Source organism: Chelonoidis abingdonii, chromosome 7 (assembly GCF_003597395.2).
Source record: "Chelonoidis abingdonii isolate Lonesome George chromosome 7, CheloAbing_2.0, whole genome shotgun sequence".
Lineage (NCBI taxonomy): Eukaryota > Metazoa > Chordata > Testudines > Testudinidae > Chelonoidis > Chelonoidis abingdonii.
This window is the reverse complement of record NC_133775.1, coordinates 99,908,443-99,924,601: the sequence shown is the minus strand read 5'-3', so window position 1 is coordinate 99,924,601 and position 16,159 is coordinate 99,908,443. Positions and strand designations below refer to the sequence as shown.

The 16,159-nt window shown below is 39.0% G+C and overlaps 1 protein-coding gene across 4 annotated transcripts in view; it reads left to right on the top strand.

Moving 5' to 3' along the window:
- MACROH2A1 (macroH2A.1 histone) overlaps window positions 1–15,789 on the top strand; it is a 75,711-nt gene extending 59,922 nt beyond the window's left edge. For 2 of the 4 annotated variants that reach the window (XM_032783252.2, XM_032783251.2), the window contains exons 6-9: window positions 1,984–2,074; window positions 5,936–6,025; window positions 9,410–9,584; window positions 15,064–15,789. In XM_032783252.2, coding sequence (XP_032639143.1) covers window positions 1,984–2,074; window positions 5,936–6,025; window positions 9,410–9,584; window positions 15,064–15,229 — 522 coding nt within the window. In that variant the 3' untranslated portion in view covers window positions 15,230–15,789. Of the gene's footprint in view, window positions 1–405; window positions 506–1,983; window positions 2,075–5,935; window positions 6,026–9,409; window positions 9,585–15,063 lie in introns of all 4 variants that reach the window. The other 2 variants (XM_032783250.2, XM_032783249.2) reach the window with 1 other exon arrangement.
- Window positions 15,790–16,159: the final 370 nt, after the last annotated feature.

Here is a 16,159-nt window from a genome sequence, read left to right as displayed (position 1 = left end):
TACTCTGTTAAAAGTCCTGGCCTGTCTAAAGAATTCCTGGCTCAACTTGATGCATAAGAAGTCGTGAGAGTATCTTTGAGCCAGGAGTTCATGGGGGAATGGTTTATCCTTTATCATGTCAGTGCAGGAATTTCAAGCAATTCTGAACAGAAAACATACGCTGTATAAGAGCAAAGCTCATTAACAAGAACATTGACTTCCTTTCCATATACAGAACAATGTTTGAGTCTTGTGTTTGAAATTGATTCTTTGTTGGACCAATAACCCCTTTTATGACCTGCACTTTATTTTGCGTATTTATTTGCAGTGATGCTATCTCCATCTGTGTTGCAAAGCTTACTTTTCTGCAACTTCTCTGATTTCCCAGCTGTCCTGTTATTTCCCACCTCATGCTTTTCTTTTCAGCTGAACCTTATTCACAGTGAAATCAGTAATTTAGCCGGCTTTGAGGTGGAGGCCATTATCAATCCTACCAATGCTGACATTGACCTTAAAGATGACCTAGGTAAATGGGGAATGGGTTGACACAACTAATGGTCACATGAAAATTATGGAACCCAGAATTTATTCTCCAGGACTTCATGCATTAAAATATAACTTCAAATTCTTAAGTGCTCAAGAAAGTAGAACCCAGAGAATTCAGTTAAGAAGCATGATTTGAACCAAATCTAAATATTTGTATTTTAATTATTAGTGATTGTCTTCAAGTTGATTGCAATTAAAATAAGAAGTCATCTAAATTCCTTTCCATAATGCTCATAATTGACTGTTAGCTACTTTGAGGGGGGGGTTCTTATGTGGATTCATTAAGGATAAAAATATTCTTTGTCAGATTACTTTCAAAATAAGCAGTTTCTCCATTCTACCTGCAATCCTTCCCTTTCAAAGTAGACACACAAATTCGTAAAGAGGGCTGATCAAATAATCCCCCAAATTGGCTTTCTACCTTGATTTCATGTTTAATTCAATCAACTGGTTTGTATGTTTTCATTAGTCTTCAATTACCCCTCTCCATCATCTTCATATTCAGTTGAAACCCAATACTGATTTTATAGCAGCATAAAACTTGAAAATATATTACAGTGTATGGTGTATTGCTTTTATGGTTTCTGCTCTGTTTCAGATAAAATATTACCCTTCAGCAGAAGTCTGTCTGCTTTAAAAAAAAAAAAAAAAAAAAAAAAAGGACTGATCTAGATATACTTCATGTAATACTGTTTTTAATATCTGTTTTATACCTGTTTTAATATCTTTCTTATTACTTTACAGATTTCCTTAATGGAACAGTAAATTTGGTTCCATTTTCACTGCATTTTATACATGAATGTATATGTGTAAATTACCAAGACAAAGATACAAGACGGTTACATCATGCACATATTTTTGAAAATATAAAAAAATCTTTAAACTCTAACTTAATTAGATGGATAAAATGTGGATTTTTAAAAAAATTACTCAGCTCTATTTTTAAAAGGACAACTCTGCCTGAAAATATTTCCCCCCAACATGAAGGTTACTTTCTTTTTAGAAGCTGACAACATGATGAAAATTGCAAATTTAGAAGTGACAGCAATGGTGGCAAAAAATGGAGAAACTAATTATTTTGTTTGACTTGATGATCCAGAATTTCTTTTTAAACAGATACCATATTTTAGTGTCATGGTCTGTGGGGTGCTGGTATTAGAGGTTTCTGCAAAGTGAAATGGGGTTTTTAGATGGTTTTAAAACTTTCGAAATGATCTCATGTGATTGCTCTGACTTGTCATTCAAACATTTATTTAACCATGTCATACTCAACATTCCTCCTCTTCTCCACACACCCTTCTTTATACAGACTTGCACACACCACTCAGAATACTCTCTTGGCCCAAGGTTTGGAGATGTAAAGGTAGGAAAACATGGACGTTGGTACATGTGTAAATGTAGAGCCTGTCCTCGGTCTCTGTCCAACGTGGTTGATATACATTTGTTTACCTGTTGTAGTTGCAAGTTGTACAGGCTGACATTGCCACGATCGACAGTGATGCTGTCGTTCACCCGACAAACTCTGACTTCTACACCGGTGGTGAAGTAGGTAATGGAAAGTTCAGTGCTGCAGAGTTTGTATGTGTGTGCATGGTCAATCAGCAGCAACAAGCTTGTCCAAGCTATGCAGATCTGCATTCCTTTCTCGTTTCCAGCAGTCCTGACTGATCGTAAAAACAAGCAAGTAAATGCAAAGTCATTGGACAGCTCTGACTTGCATACTCAGATCACACTTTTAAAAGCAAAGTTATAGAATGCACAACCAAAACCAAAATGCAAGAAACAGAGGTGCAGTGCTCATGTGTGCCCAATTAAAGGGTGCTACAGGATTGTTTGTTTTGGCTGTGTAAATGCCTAGACTTGAAAAAAGTTGGGCCAGATCCCTCAGTTTTCTGACTTACATCCCGTTTCCCCCCTCCTCACCAAATGTGAGGTGTTCACACCTGACATCTTGCGGGTGGCCTCTCTGGAATTTCTAAACTCATGCGCTCAGTCATCTGGTCACATTTTACATACAGCTCAATTGTATTTGTGGCTCTCATGAGCTGTTTCTGTATTCTCATGTACACTTGCATAGACATGCTAGACCAAAGAGAGAATGCACGGGAGGTAGAATGCCTCAAGGAGTTCCATTGAATTTTTTATTCTTAAGATTCATTAAGATGTGTGACTCATTATTTTTAATCACCTAATTCCCTGAGAAGCACCTTGTATCTCAATGATTTTAAAGCACTTCTCAAATTTTAGAATAGAAATGTAGACAGAGGAGGGACCAAAAGAGTATTAGATCGTACTGAACCTGCCTGGAAAACTTAAGGCAGAATGGAATTATGCAAACTGGAATTTGGACTGAATATTAAAGTTGCTGCTAAGAGTAGCAATCTACCCTTATAATAGGATGTGACAACAGGGATCACAGCCTCATTTTACCACTGAACTTAACCACATCGCCTCTGTCCACACAGGGCGCCTTAATGCCTGGGATGTTATTTCACTATTGTCTTCAAGAGGAGAGTGTCTCCTACAGGATCAGCACTTCCTTCAACACCTTGGGTTTTCCTGAAAGACCTGTCTTCCAAGCAACATCCAGACAAACCCAATTCTGCACAGCTTATTAGAGCAGCAGAGACAACAGCCTGGGCTGGTGCAACTGTAGACTAGCTGGCTAACGGAAATTACACAGAAGCCTCAAAAATAAAATACAAGAATATTCTGTATTTGAATAATACGCTTCTAAAGTCTATAAGGTTCAGCTAGCTAATATACTCGTCTCTTACCTTTTGAAGAGATGCTTTTGAAACTAGTGGACAAAAACTTCTATGAAAAATGCACTGATTATGCTTTCATGTATGTTCTAATTACATCTGACTGCTGGAAGAAAGAATAAAAATGCACAAATGCTTAGCTTCCGAATATTAACTTTTACCATCCTTCTAACAATTAAATGTACTGTGGGTTTATCCTGAAAATGTTACAAGCCTAAATTTCTGCTTAGGCTGTTTTTCAACACTGATACCCGTGCCTGCTTGGAAAGCATGAGATAATGACCTTACTCTCATGGAAGTAACACATATTTATGCTTGTGAGTAAATAAGCCACTAACCTTGAAGCTGTGAAGCAAGACTTTCACCAAGAACCTTACTAACGTAGTGGGAAATGATTGAATACAATGTGCCCTTTTCTAGATACGGCTCATAATTGCACAAGAAGGTTGTGAAGTATAATGCAAAATTAAAACTTCACTATCAGTTAAAAAGGCTGAATTTAATTTAGGAATAGATGCAGAAATTAGTGTTGATCTGTATGAAATACTTTTTCTTTTCACTATATCTGCAAGGAGATAAGTATTTGGATTGCTATACGAAAAGAGAAACCACAATTTTAAAGAAATTGATTTTATAGATTGTTTTCACAGTAAATGAATCTTCATCAGAAGAGGTGGAAGCTCCATTTCTTGACACAATTAAAAGTAATCCAGACAAAATGCCACAATGTATATGTACAACATTGCTATAATGGCAGAGTGCTGTCACTCAGTGACCTAATATCCCTTTTCTCTCTGTAGATTCTCTGTGGTTATGCTAGAGGGTACATGGTCCCTGCACAGTGTGTGCCCCATTTCTGGTCAAATTCACTAACAGCCCCAAATGGGGTATTTCTGGGTGGAGTGAAAGCTCATTTTCCTTCATCCCTTTACACTCTGGAGTGGCTGCACAATGGGCAGTGCTGGCTAGGCCTGTTAAATAGTAAATGGCACCCCCTCCATCCTTCCAGCCCTATCAAGATATGTATTTCAAAGGCGTAATACTTCTAAGGCATAATACCCTATTCAGATGGTGCAACTCCGCTTTATCCCCAATTGGCTCAGACGTAAGAGTTCTCCTGATTCTACAACTGTAGCTATAAAAATGTGCCATTTGGAACATATCTAATGGATGTGCAGGTAACTTCAGAGATATCATGGAGGTAATCAGGAAAGTTGCACTCATTTGTGAAAATGACCCTAGACCAAAATATTTAGGTATAAAGTTGAGATGTTTACTGTGAATAATTTAAATGCTGAACTGATTTTGGGTTCATACTAGGACAAAATGCCAAGGGTCTGATTTTGCAGTCCATACTTGGACAAAATGCCCAGTGTCCATCAGTTATGGCAAAAGAGCATAGGATGCATACTTTCTAAAATTATTAGCATCCAAATGCAGTAGAGTAAACTGCATTTAAGAAAAGCAGAGTCAAAGTCAAAAAGTCAGTAGACAGCAGTTATTTAACAAACTTTTAATATTAATTGTGGAAGAAGTCTAATGATGTCAAAGAAAAGCAGGCTGCTGCAGTGCTGTTAGCTCTTAGAATTGTAGCCCTGTTTAGCAAAATGAATCTTGTAGGAGGGTCTCTGCTTCACTGAGCATACAATATGTGCATTTCCATCAGAAAATGCAGTTTCCCCTCCCAATCAGTAAAATGAATGGGCTTCACCAAATAAATGTGACTCTCTACTACAGTTTCTATTTCTGATTTATTTATTTTAAATCCGTTTTCAAAGCAATATCACAAATCAGAAACTTTGATATCACTTCTTATTTTGCCTATCTTATAATAAATGTGCACAGTGCTAAATGGTTTGGGATGCTTAAGTAGTTAGGGAAATGTTTTCTTGGGCTATTTTTATATTAATATATGAAACTAGAGCTGCAAAATAAGATCTAAACCATTTCATGTTGGACTGCCTTTGTAGACTGCACCTTTTGTTGCCCTGAAACACTGCACAGCTCTCTTCCTCCCAGAGTGACAGTGTCCCGCTCATTAGCAGTAGTTAGCGGAGTTCATTGAAGGAGTATGTTCCTTAGAGATTCTCCTTATTTCTGAGGCTCTTCCTCTTGGTTAAAGGTGGCTCAACAAGCTGGGCAGTTGCCAAGTAAAGCAGCCCGCTGCACTCACGAGACTGTTTCATTCCTGGTGCCACCTGTTGGGGTCAGGGATCAAGATCAGGTGAGTTTCAAGTTCTTATTGTGGCAAATTGCTCTTTAAAACAATTTATAAGAGAAAGGGGAACTGAATCCTAGGGGAAGAATTATGAACCATCAGTCACCATTGAACTAGCCCATGAAACACAGCACGGTACCAGGAACTATGTGTTATGGAGGCTACTAGGAATGTCACCACACATGTTGACATTGAAATCAGAATATGAGTGTTAGAGAAGGGATACAAATGCGAGGTCCTGGTGGGATTTATTTTTAAATGACTAGTTAACTCCAAAGTCCCAAAAGGTTTAGATCTTACTTTGCAGTCCCCAAAAAGATGTTTGGGCAGAAAAATCTAGGCTATGTGACTATCTAAAACAATGAATCACATGTCTGCTTTAGCAACTCAGAAACAGACGGATAAACTAAAATATGTCTTTGTTCAGGGAGCACTTTGGAGAAGAAAGGTGGCAAAGAATTTGTGGAAGCCGTCATTGAGCTTCGCAAAAAGAATGGGCCATTGGACGTAGCAGGAGGTGAGGCTTAAATCTCTGAAAATGGACAAATAGAACATCTGCATGCATTGTGATTTCTAGTTGACTTTCAGTTTGGTTTTATTGTATATTATGTATAAATCAGTCACAAACAGACCTATTTGAACATAACACTTGCATGGGTTTCTCTCTTCTTGCATGACCCCCTTCAACATAGCTTAAGTATTTGAATATTCAAAGGTAAAAAACAACACTGTATCCACCCTAAAGTGATGGTCAAGTGGTGTAGTGGTGATATCAAAAACTAAAAATTCATTATTTACAAACATATATTGATGTGTGTGATTGATAACATATGCCTGGATACATGTGTATCTATATTCTTAAAGATAGTATTCTTGCTCTTTAAGGCCTCAATACAGCAAGCACTTAAGCATGTGATAAGCACATGCTTAACCTTAAACACATTTTCAGTTCCATCCTTTTTCAGCAATGCACATACTTACATCCCAAACTTGAGCACACGCTTAAAATTAAGCATCTGCTTAGGGGCATTGTTGAGTCGGGACCTAAGTCATCTGTATAAATGTGATTCTTTCAAACAGCTTATGAATTTTTGATGCCCAGTTGTCAATATCTCAGTAAAAGGAGGAAATCTCGCATATGGGCAATAAAGTTTGATGAATTGCAAAATGTAATATTAGGCCATCTGTAAAATTGTTGATATATGTTGTGAATAAAGAATTCTGATTATGCCATCTGTGTTTACACTGTAAAAATAAATACAGTGCATGCAGTTTACTAAATGAATACTGACTACAACTAGGACAGAATTTATGACTTGGAATATGACAGGAAAAATTATCACTGTTTATGTCTGCAATTTATCTTCACTTTTTTTCTTTCAAGTTGTTCAGTTTTTATCATATCACACTCACTGCACTGTCCTCTTTGTCCAAACTTGAAAATGGAGACATACATTTAAGCATAATGCTTACTTTGTTACTAATGGTTCTTTTTTCATGAAAATTATAGAATGAACTGTTCCCATATTCTTGACTGACTACAATACTCTACGGTATTTCTAATTACTGTATAAACCAGACCCACAAACCCAGCCACACTGGGCTCAGCATAATATCTGAGACTGCAGGAAAAGTGGGTCTCAGTCACAAATCCACTTCCCCAGTCCTGAGACCAGCTGGGCAGCTTGGGCTCTTTGAGGCCAGCAAAAACTGCCACCTCCAGTATGTGACCACTGGAAAATAGTGGGCTCCAGTCATGCCCCCAGCATCCCCTGGACATTTCCCATGTCTCTGGCGATTCCTGTTCCATAGTGGAAACTAAACCATCGTTCTCTTCCTGGAGCATAGCTGTAACTGTAGCAGAATTCTGCACACAGACCTTGTATGTTTTATAGAAAATTGTAAAATACTTCCTCTTTCAAAGCACTTTAATTTGAAATAAGTGAACATTGCTTTGGATAATTAACAATTGTTCTCCAGAGTCCCCATAGTTCCATCAGAAGGCTCTCTCTATTTCAGAGACAGTAAAACTAGTGAGGCGTGTCAGGACAGTATTTTCCTCCTGCAGTTTGAAGGTATTACAAGGTACTGAACTGGTCACATCAGAGTCGCACGATACATAAAATTCCACTGACTGGAGATGTCTGCTGGCTTTATTAGATTTTTCTTGGATTTATGATATATTCTGAATCTGCCAACTTTTTAGAGCTAATTATGACAAAATTGCCTTGCACTGAGGTTATTCAATATGTTAAGCATCTGCAGGCCCCAAAGTGCACAAATGCTTGTGCTTCCATTACCCCTTAGAATTTACCCCGCTGCAGTCAGAATTCTACATACCAAAGTCTATTTTCTCTTTTTTGCAGCACCTACAGAATAATATCCATATGTGATAATATGGCTCCGGGACTTATTGTATGGAATTGTTATTACAATATGGTGGCCATATTGTAATAACAAAGTGCTCCATAAACATTCCAGCATGGAAGAGAGAATTTCTTGCCAAGAGGAGCATTTGCAGGTCTGATTGTTAAAAGCAAGCTCCATTTCATACCTACAATTTTGTGGGCACAGATAGCTTCAGCCACAGATGCAATTAGATGTTTGTCTGACTGTGAACTGCTATTCAAGTTTGTATTTTGCGACTAACTTTGTACTTGAGCCTATGAATAGGCATTTTTTTAATGAACCAAAGTAAAATAAAATCCCTGTGTTTTCTACTACTGAACTGTAGATACAGAATAGAGACACAATCTGGCCCTGAGCTCCCTGGTATGCACGTAGTCTGCTCCCTTCTCTGCGCCCAACCAGCTTTGCAGAGGAAGGTGAGGTGGTGAGACCATAGTCCTGCTTCGTGCCCTGTCCTCTTGGGAGATTTGTGCTCCCAAGTCACAGGAGCTGTCTCTGCACTCACTGAGCCTGAGTGTCACTAGTCCATTTGTGGGGTGTCCTTGTGTCCCTTGCACATCTGTGCCAGGGTTGAGGTGCCATGATATAATTAGCACATAAAATGCCCTCTTCCATTCCCTGGCACCCACAAGGTCATGTCTTCTGAGGTATAAAAACAGTAAATCAAATGCTGTAAATCCATAAATCCATACTCGACAGTTGTTTCATTAAATAATGACAGAGGTAAACTAGGAAACAGCATTGTATCAGTCATCAAGGGTGAGGTGATGCATGTGACAAGAGAAATTTTAAAGTAACATCAATCCAAAACTGTCTGTTGAAATTAGACAAAATAGACTCACTCATACTAAATCAGAAACAGAATGTCACATTGTCAGGGAATAAAAGAAAACAGTTGGATAATTACTGTAGCTTTTCCTGTCGATTTATAGATACATCATAATCTTTGCATTTGATGTCATTTGGGCTGCAGTCTAATCAAAAGCTGGCTCAACAAATTGTATATTAACACCAAACATCTAAATATCCCAGAGGTAGTTAATCTGAGTCTGGAACAACATCCTGGCACATACTTTAACTTTACAGTAACATTACAATAAAACAACAGCAGCCCTGTAACAGTTTTATACTCCAACAGACAACCCAACTTTGTAACATATTATCTGATAAAATGAGAAGAAAGTTGCAATAAAGTGCCCACTTCAAATTTATGTGTCCTCTAAATTGCCAGTGATAGATTTTGTTCTCTATTCATTGAGGTCTAATATAGTTGTAACTTACAAATTACTCCAACAAAACGTGGTAGCAACAGTAAAACAGTCTATGTAATCATGTTATCTCTTCAGGCTATTTGATTTGTATGATAAAGGATCCACTGGGATTATAGCAGTGTCTGTCAGCTGTTTACAGTTTTAATCACACTGCCACATATGTACTTTTTTAATCCTGACGAGATGAAAGGAATTAAATTTCACTTCCTGTTTCTTACTAGCTGTTGTCAGTGCAGGCCATGGACTGCCTGCTAAATTTGTGATCCACTGTAATAGCCCAGGTTGGGGTTCAGACAAATGTGAGGAACTGCTGGAAAAGACAGTGAAGAACTGCTTGGCTCTGGCAGATGAAAAGAAGCTGAAGTCAATTGCATTTCCTTCAATTGGCAGTGGCAGGTAAGGTTGTCATGCAAACTTTTATTACCTAACTTGTGTGGGTCAGATTTTCTAATGCAGCCCTATGTTCTCCAGCCCTTACTTGGGCATAACTCTCATTGCTGCAATATTGATTTATTCTTGTTCACCCACTCAGTTCCGATCTCTTTAATGAAATTGCCCCTTGCTTGTAGTCTAGTTCAACCAGTAAATCCCAAGTGAAATACTGTAGTGAATCATAGTTCAGACTTGAGCAGGTTTAACAATAATCCCTGCAGAATCATAAAGTACACAAATACGTTCAAGTGAATACAATGCATTTTTATGAGTGCATTCAAATATTTAAAATTAACACATTTTAATAATCTAACAAAAATGTGAAAAATAAACATGAAGAAAAGGAATCTATCTTACCAAAGTTTAGTGTGCAGTCAGCACCACTGCGAATATGTCGTATGATAGAAACAAGACGTGGCTTAGTGTTAGACTAAGTATTGGCAGTCAAACGCCTAGGGTACGTCTAGATGGCAGTAAAACACCAGAGGCCAGCCCATGCCAGCTGATTCGGGCTCCTGGGCTCAGGATGTGAGGCTATAAAATTTCATTGTAGATTTTTGGGGCGGGCTGGAGCCCAGGCTCTGGGACTCTCCCCCTTAACCCTCCACCCCCCAAAAGGGGCTCTGTTTCAGTGGAGAATTGATTCCTGTATATCCTTCATACAGTGCAAAGCACTGTTGGAGCCTTTGGAATAATTTGCACTATAAAATGTAAACTATCCCTATCATTTTTATTGAAACAGAAGGGATATACATCGTACCAGGTTTAAATATACAAGTTAATAGCTCATACAGACAGAACATTGGCATATGTCACTTTAAGAGGATGTAACATTATGCAGCTTCAAGGAGACTTTTTGTGGAGAACAATGTTTATGCAAAGTGTACTGCTTGACATGGCAGTCCTTACAAAACAGAACATGGTATATTTTTTTTCTCAAGTGGATGACTTACAGAAGCTGTTGTTACAAGGAGTGTATTGCTGTTGAATAGAATGAAATCCCAAATAATCATTCCATTCACATTCAATTGTGAGCCTGTCTGACTGACGGACAAGATTTTGGGGTATATTCTCATGGTATGGGCATGTAATTCTCACTGAAACCAGTGAAAAGGTTGGGGATTGCAGCCTTCAGAACATGGAAGATATAAACACTTAGATGTTTTCTTTAATTCAAGTGCATAAGCAGAATGTAATTTAATTTCTATGAAGGAGAATATATTCATTCTGTCTCTACTGTCGTTTTATAAAGTAAAATTTTTTTTAAAAAATAAAGATTTAAGGACAACAGACGCCAAAGGCCGCACATGCACACAGCTGTTCTGGTACGGACATCTGCCAAACAGACATCACCCAATAAACTCACGTAAACAGCTTCATTTTCTTTTATGGCTGAGGAATGGGATTATGTGAGGGCAGTTACAATAAATCATTTTGTATTTCGGGGGAAAATAAAATCGCTTGCTTGTAGCAGTCAGATGCTCAGCTAGGGCCAACCTGCAGAGAGCACAAGTCGGGGTGCTGTGCAAAGGTGGCTTAAAGCCCTGGGGAGAACCATGAGGGAGAGATGTTTACTAGAGGTTCAGTGTGAATACAAAGTCACCCCCTCTGAATGAGGTTTTATTCCAGAGGCTCTGACTTTAATCTGTATTGACACCAGTTTGGCAAAAATCTCAAACTGCAGTTTTACAAGAATTAAGCTCAAAATACAAATAGTGCGACACTATACAAGTAATTCCTCTTTTCCCTGAAAGTCCTTAAACTGGTCTCTGGTCAGCACCTCACCCCCCAGGTCTCTTTGCTCTTTCTAACACGTTGACCCTAAATAAACTCCTTTGCATCTAGTAAGTTTGCAGATGTGAATGCCTCCCCGGTTATTATTATTTATTTGTATTACCATAGCACGTGCAAGCTCCAGTCATGGAGCAGGACCCATAGTGCTAGGCACCATACAAACACCAAACAAAACAACAGTCCCTGCCGCAAGAAGTTAAGTCTAAATAGACGTTACAAATCTAATCCTGGAGCTCTCCTAATCCTGGGAATTAAGTCCCCAGAGCCCTGCTTGTATTCTCTCTTGGCATCTAATTGGGACATCATTGGGGTGGGGTGCAGCAGGATCCCTGGGTCATGCCAAAAATTGTACACTTTATCACACTCCTTTGCTCCTGGGACTAGTGTGTATAAGTCCCCCTACTGTAACCCTGTAATAGAAACAGCGTGAAGACCCCTCTAATTTATATCCGGCTGAAACATCCACAAGGGACCAGAGAGGGAGCTGGGGAGTGGTGGAGTACAGAAGCATACTGGCCACATGCCCTGTTCTTTGCTGAGCCAGCAGCAGGGAGGGTAAGTGGTATAAAAGTTCCTATGACAGCTGTGCGCTGCAATTGGGTTGTTCCTACATAGGGTGCACCTCAGTAGGACAGCTAAACTAGCTTTAGGAAACCTGTTCTGATAAGAAAGGAACAGCATGTGCAATTTCATGTCATCAGTTTTGAAATATCCCAGGTTTACTAGAGGCAGCTTGAAGAATAAAACAGTATTTATTGGCCAGATTCAATGCAGGTATAATCCAATGAGTGCTAAGTGATGTAGCACCTGTTAATGCCACGGGTGAATTTGGCCCTATGTCTTCAAAGTGCTGGACAAACACTAATTCCCAACACTGTTGTGCAGTTTGTAAGTAAGGAGTAGTATTCCCTTGTATTACTAGTAGGTGAGTATCTCAGTAATGCCAATACTACAATTAGGCTTGGAAGGATTAGATTTTTATAGGTAAATATCGATAATCTTCGATTTCACCCTAGACACGCAAACCGACAAAAACAATTTGTATTGATGGTAATTGAAATTTATAGATACATGGAATAAGAAAAATGCTGCTTGAGAACTTATTAGAGTTTGATCTAAGGCTAGTTACTTTGTATATTTTGACAAAAAAATCAAAATGTAATTCTGTCAAGCCTAATTATGATGTAAGCATTCTCTCTGCTTAAATGCAAGAGTGGCTTTAAAAAAATAAAACCTTTCCTTTACTATGTAAAACTTTCTTGGAGGGAAAAAACCAACCTTGTTTCCTTAGTGTCTGTCCTATTCTCATTAAAGTCAGTGGCAAAATTTTTAATGGTGCTGGTTTTTGACCCTTTCCTAATATTTTCTGAAAGGCAAAAGTAATTTAAGAGCCTAAATCATTGAAAGTCAGTGGCCGATTTTGAAAATTTTAGCCATTGTCGTTTTCCATGTATCAAGTACTGTTGTTCCCTATAATGCATGTCTTGTACAACAGAAAGCACTATGCAGACACAGAGCAAGAGTCAAAGCCCTTGTCTAAATAGACAAGGTGGCCAAAGGTGGGGAAGAGAAGCAGGTACAGAGAGGTGAAGTGACTTGCCCAGTGGGCACCCAGCAGGTCATTGGCAGAGCCACCCCTGACTCTCAGTCCAGTGGCCTGTCCGCTAGATACGCTGCCTCCTCGCAATCCATCTACCCTCTCTTAGCAACCACAGTAAATGAGGGCCTTATAACTCCCCAAGTGCCTCAATCTTTAATCAGCCTGTCAGGAAACAAAGTAATGCAGCTGTAGATGCTTTTCCCAGAAGTGGCAATAACTTCATGGTAGCTGTGGGGCTAACGGTTAGGAATGAGAGGATGTTTCTCTGAAACCAAACCGTCAGAGTGAAGGAAACCCTAACTTTTTTGCTCAAAGGCCCCTACTCCCTCCAGCAATGTTGTGGGCCCACCCACACCTCTCCAGTAATCGGGATAGGACAGATACCCCCATAATCACAGAGGCCCATGGCCTGCCATAATTTGTTCTGCCTCCCACTTTTGTGGCCATGAATGGGGTTTCTTTGGCTTTACAGTCTCTCTGGTTCCAGTGGGGAAGGGCAAAAAAACGCTGAGATAGGAGGTGGAGAGTTCTTTTTGCAAACTCTCATTCCTCCAGCACTGTACCCCAGCTCAGTGGTATGCAAGGATGAGAAGTGGGTAGTTGGCTCTTTGCAACAGATTAGTGTTTTTACAAAGTGAGTTGAGCTGTTGTGTAGGCAGCCTATGTGGCCTTCCAAGTCTGCAGAGTCCAGACATTCACAGAGACATTCTCCTGGGTTGAGCCAATTGTTTCCAGTGGAGCTTAAAATGTGAGTCGCTTTTTGTGTATATTTCCCAATACAAGATGTGCAAAAGACTTGTGACATATTGTCAGCACAGCCAACATTCAGATCTGTTATCTGACTGCTGCAGTGTAACTAGGTGGTTGCATTTTTCTTTTCTTTTCTTTTTTGAGACAGGAGATTTTATAAGATTTTTATAGAGCCAAATGGCTTTCATAAACTAGATTGGGTTGAACTGGAATCCCAGATATATGGAAGAGGATGTGACCTGGAGTAGGGCAAAATATTTGTTTGAAATCTGTAGGAAAATTCTAGTGTAAAAGTATTGAACACCTGTGGCTGGTCAGTATAATTTTTACAGTTTCCTGTATCGTGTAAATCTTTAAAAATACTTCCTCCATTCCATTCAGCTCCTTTCCTTACTTCTTCATTTCTTCTGTTCCCTGTCTCATCTGATTAATCCAGCTGCTGCATAGTTACTATGCACAATTGTGTTTACATTAGGAGACCGTGGACCAAATTCAACAAACTTGATGCAGAAGGTTCAAATTACCTTGGCTTCAGCCAGCCAACCCTCTTTTGCCTATCAGAGAGTCACCCAAGTAGAAAATGGTTTTGCTGCTGCTTTCCATGAGTCTTCTGAAAACTGGGCATTTTCAGCCCTGCTACTTCTGTAATTATAGAATTAAGGAGACGAGATAAGAGGTGATGTTTAATTTAGATGAACTAGTCTCTCATATTTATGACCTTCTCCCATTGTGTAACTTACATGGCTTTAACTCTGAATTTCAGAGGGGCCTCATTAGGCCTCCTATCTGGCAAGCAAAAAGTATGGTAAGTATCCTTTATACCACTTAAACATCACTGTGAAATTCTCACAAGGGACTGGGAGTCACAACTATAGTTTCTGTTCCTGGGCCTGCAAATCTCTTTATACACAAACAGCTTGCTCAAGTCCTTTGGTGTCTCTGTGACTCGGTGTGCCCATCTGTTAAATGAAGATAATAAATAACTTCTTCACTGGGGTCTTGTGAGGCTTAATTCACAAGAGAGATTCAAGATCTTTGGATGAAAGTGCAAAGGATTATTGTTTTATGAGTATTTTCCTCCACAAACGTGTTTTTAAGTACCAGTGCATTTGAGCTCTGTGTCTCAATAGCTAAAAAACTGTTAAAACCCAAATTCCATTTGGAACTCACACACTGTTATTTTGGAGGTTTAATTACCATACGACATAGATTTCCCAGATGTTGTTTGCAAGCTGCAAGGCTAGTCTATCGAAAGCTTTCTGTGCAAGTCTTTTCTTTTCTTTTCTTTCTCTCCCCTAGAAATGGCTTCCCGAAGCAAACTGCTGCCCAGCTGATCCTGAAAGCCATTTCCAGCTATTTTGTGTCGACAATGTCCTCTTCAATCAAGACAGTGTACTTTGTGCTCTTTGACAGTGAGAGTATAGGGATTTATGTGCAGGAAATGGCCAAGCTAGATGCCAACTAAGCCTAGAAAGCTACAATACCAGCCCTCCTCCTACCCATTCTCCCCACCCCCCCGTCCTTAACTCTTTGTGAGGCAGAGCACCCCTTATTTTAAATTTTGCTCATATAAGGGAATAAAGTTTTTTTGTTGTTGTTGGTTTACTTTGGTTGGTTTTTTACTTTCTAAAATGTTTTTATGTTGGCACTGATGATAGTTGGCATTACTGCTGTTAATGCACTGTGTTCCAGGCACCGTCTGATTTTAGTGTAATCTTGGAGATTTTATCATTTTTTTTTAATGAAGTATGGATTGATGCAGAACGTTGTTAGCAGTCTGTAGTCTTTTACTTGTGGAAGAAGCCGGCAAGCCCTATTTTGTAACTGTGTTGTGGTGCTTTAGCAATACATCGCGTGGCGTTTCTTTCATTTTTTTTAAAAAAAAAAAACATGCTACAAAACTAATTTGTTTATAGTCAATGATGAACCTAGGGGAAAAAAACAAAACAAAAAAACTACCATCTTTAATTATATTTGCAATTTGGGATTTGTGTGAATTGATTTAGTAAAATGTTTGAACTGTTACCGTTGGTCTGTTTGAATTATTTTTTAACCCTTTGTTTGATACACCTCGACGGTTTGGGGGGATGGAATGGGTGACAAAATGCACTGGGCTTCCATCCAAAATCCAAACCAGAATACTTCAAACCTGGTGCCCAGAGGTGCTGAACACCTGCAGTTCCCATTGACTTAACTGCACCTTGGAAAATGAGGCCTTTGTCAATTGAAATAAGTGGTATCATTTTCTGGTAGGTGCTTCAAAAGTTTCCCATGCAGTACTTGACTTCATTGTTTTTTAGCTTGAAAGTCAATGGATGTTTAGTTATCAATAATATTTCATCCGAAGCATGCTGTTGTAACTTTCTGAAGCCCTCACACTGTTCCCATGTGTTTT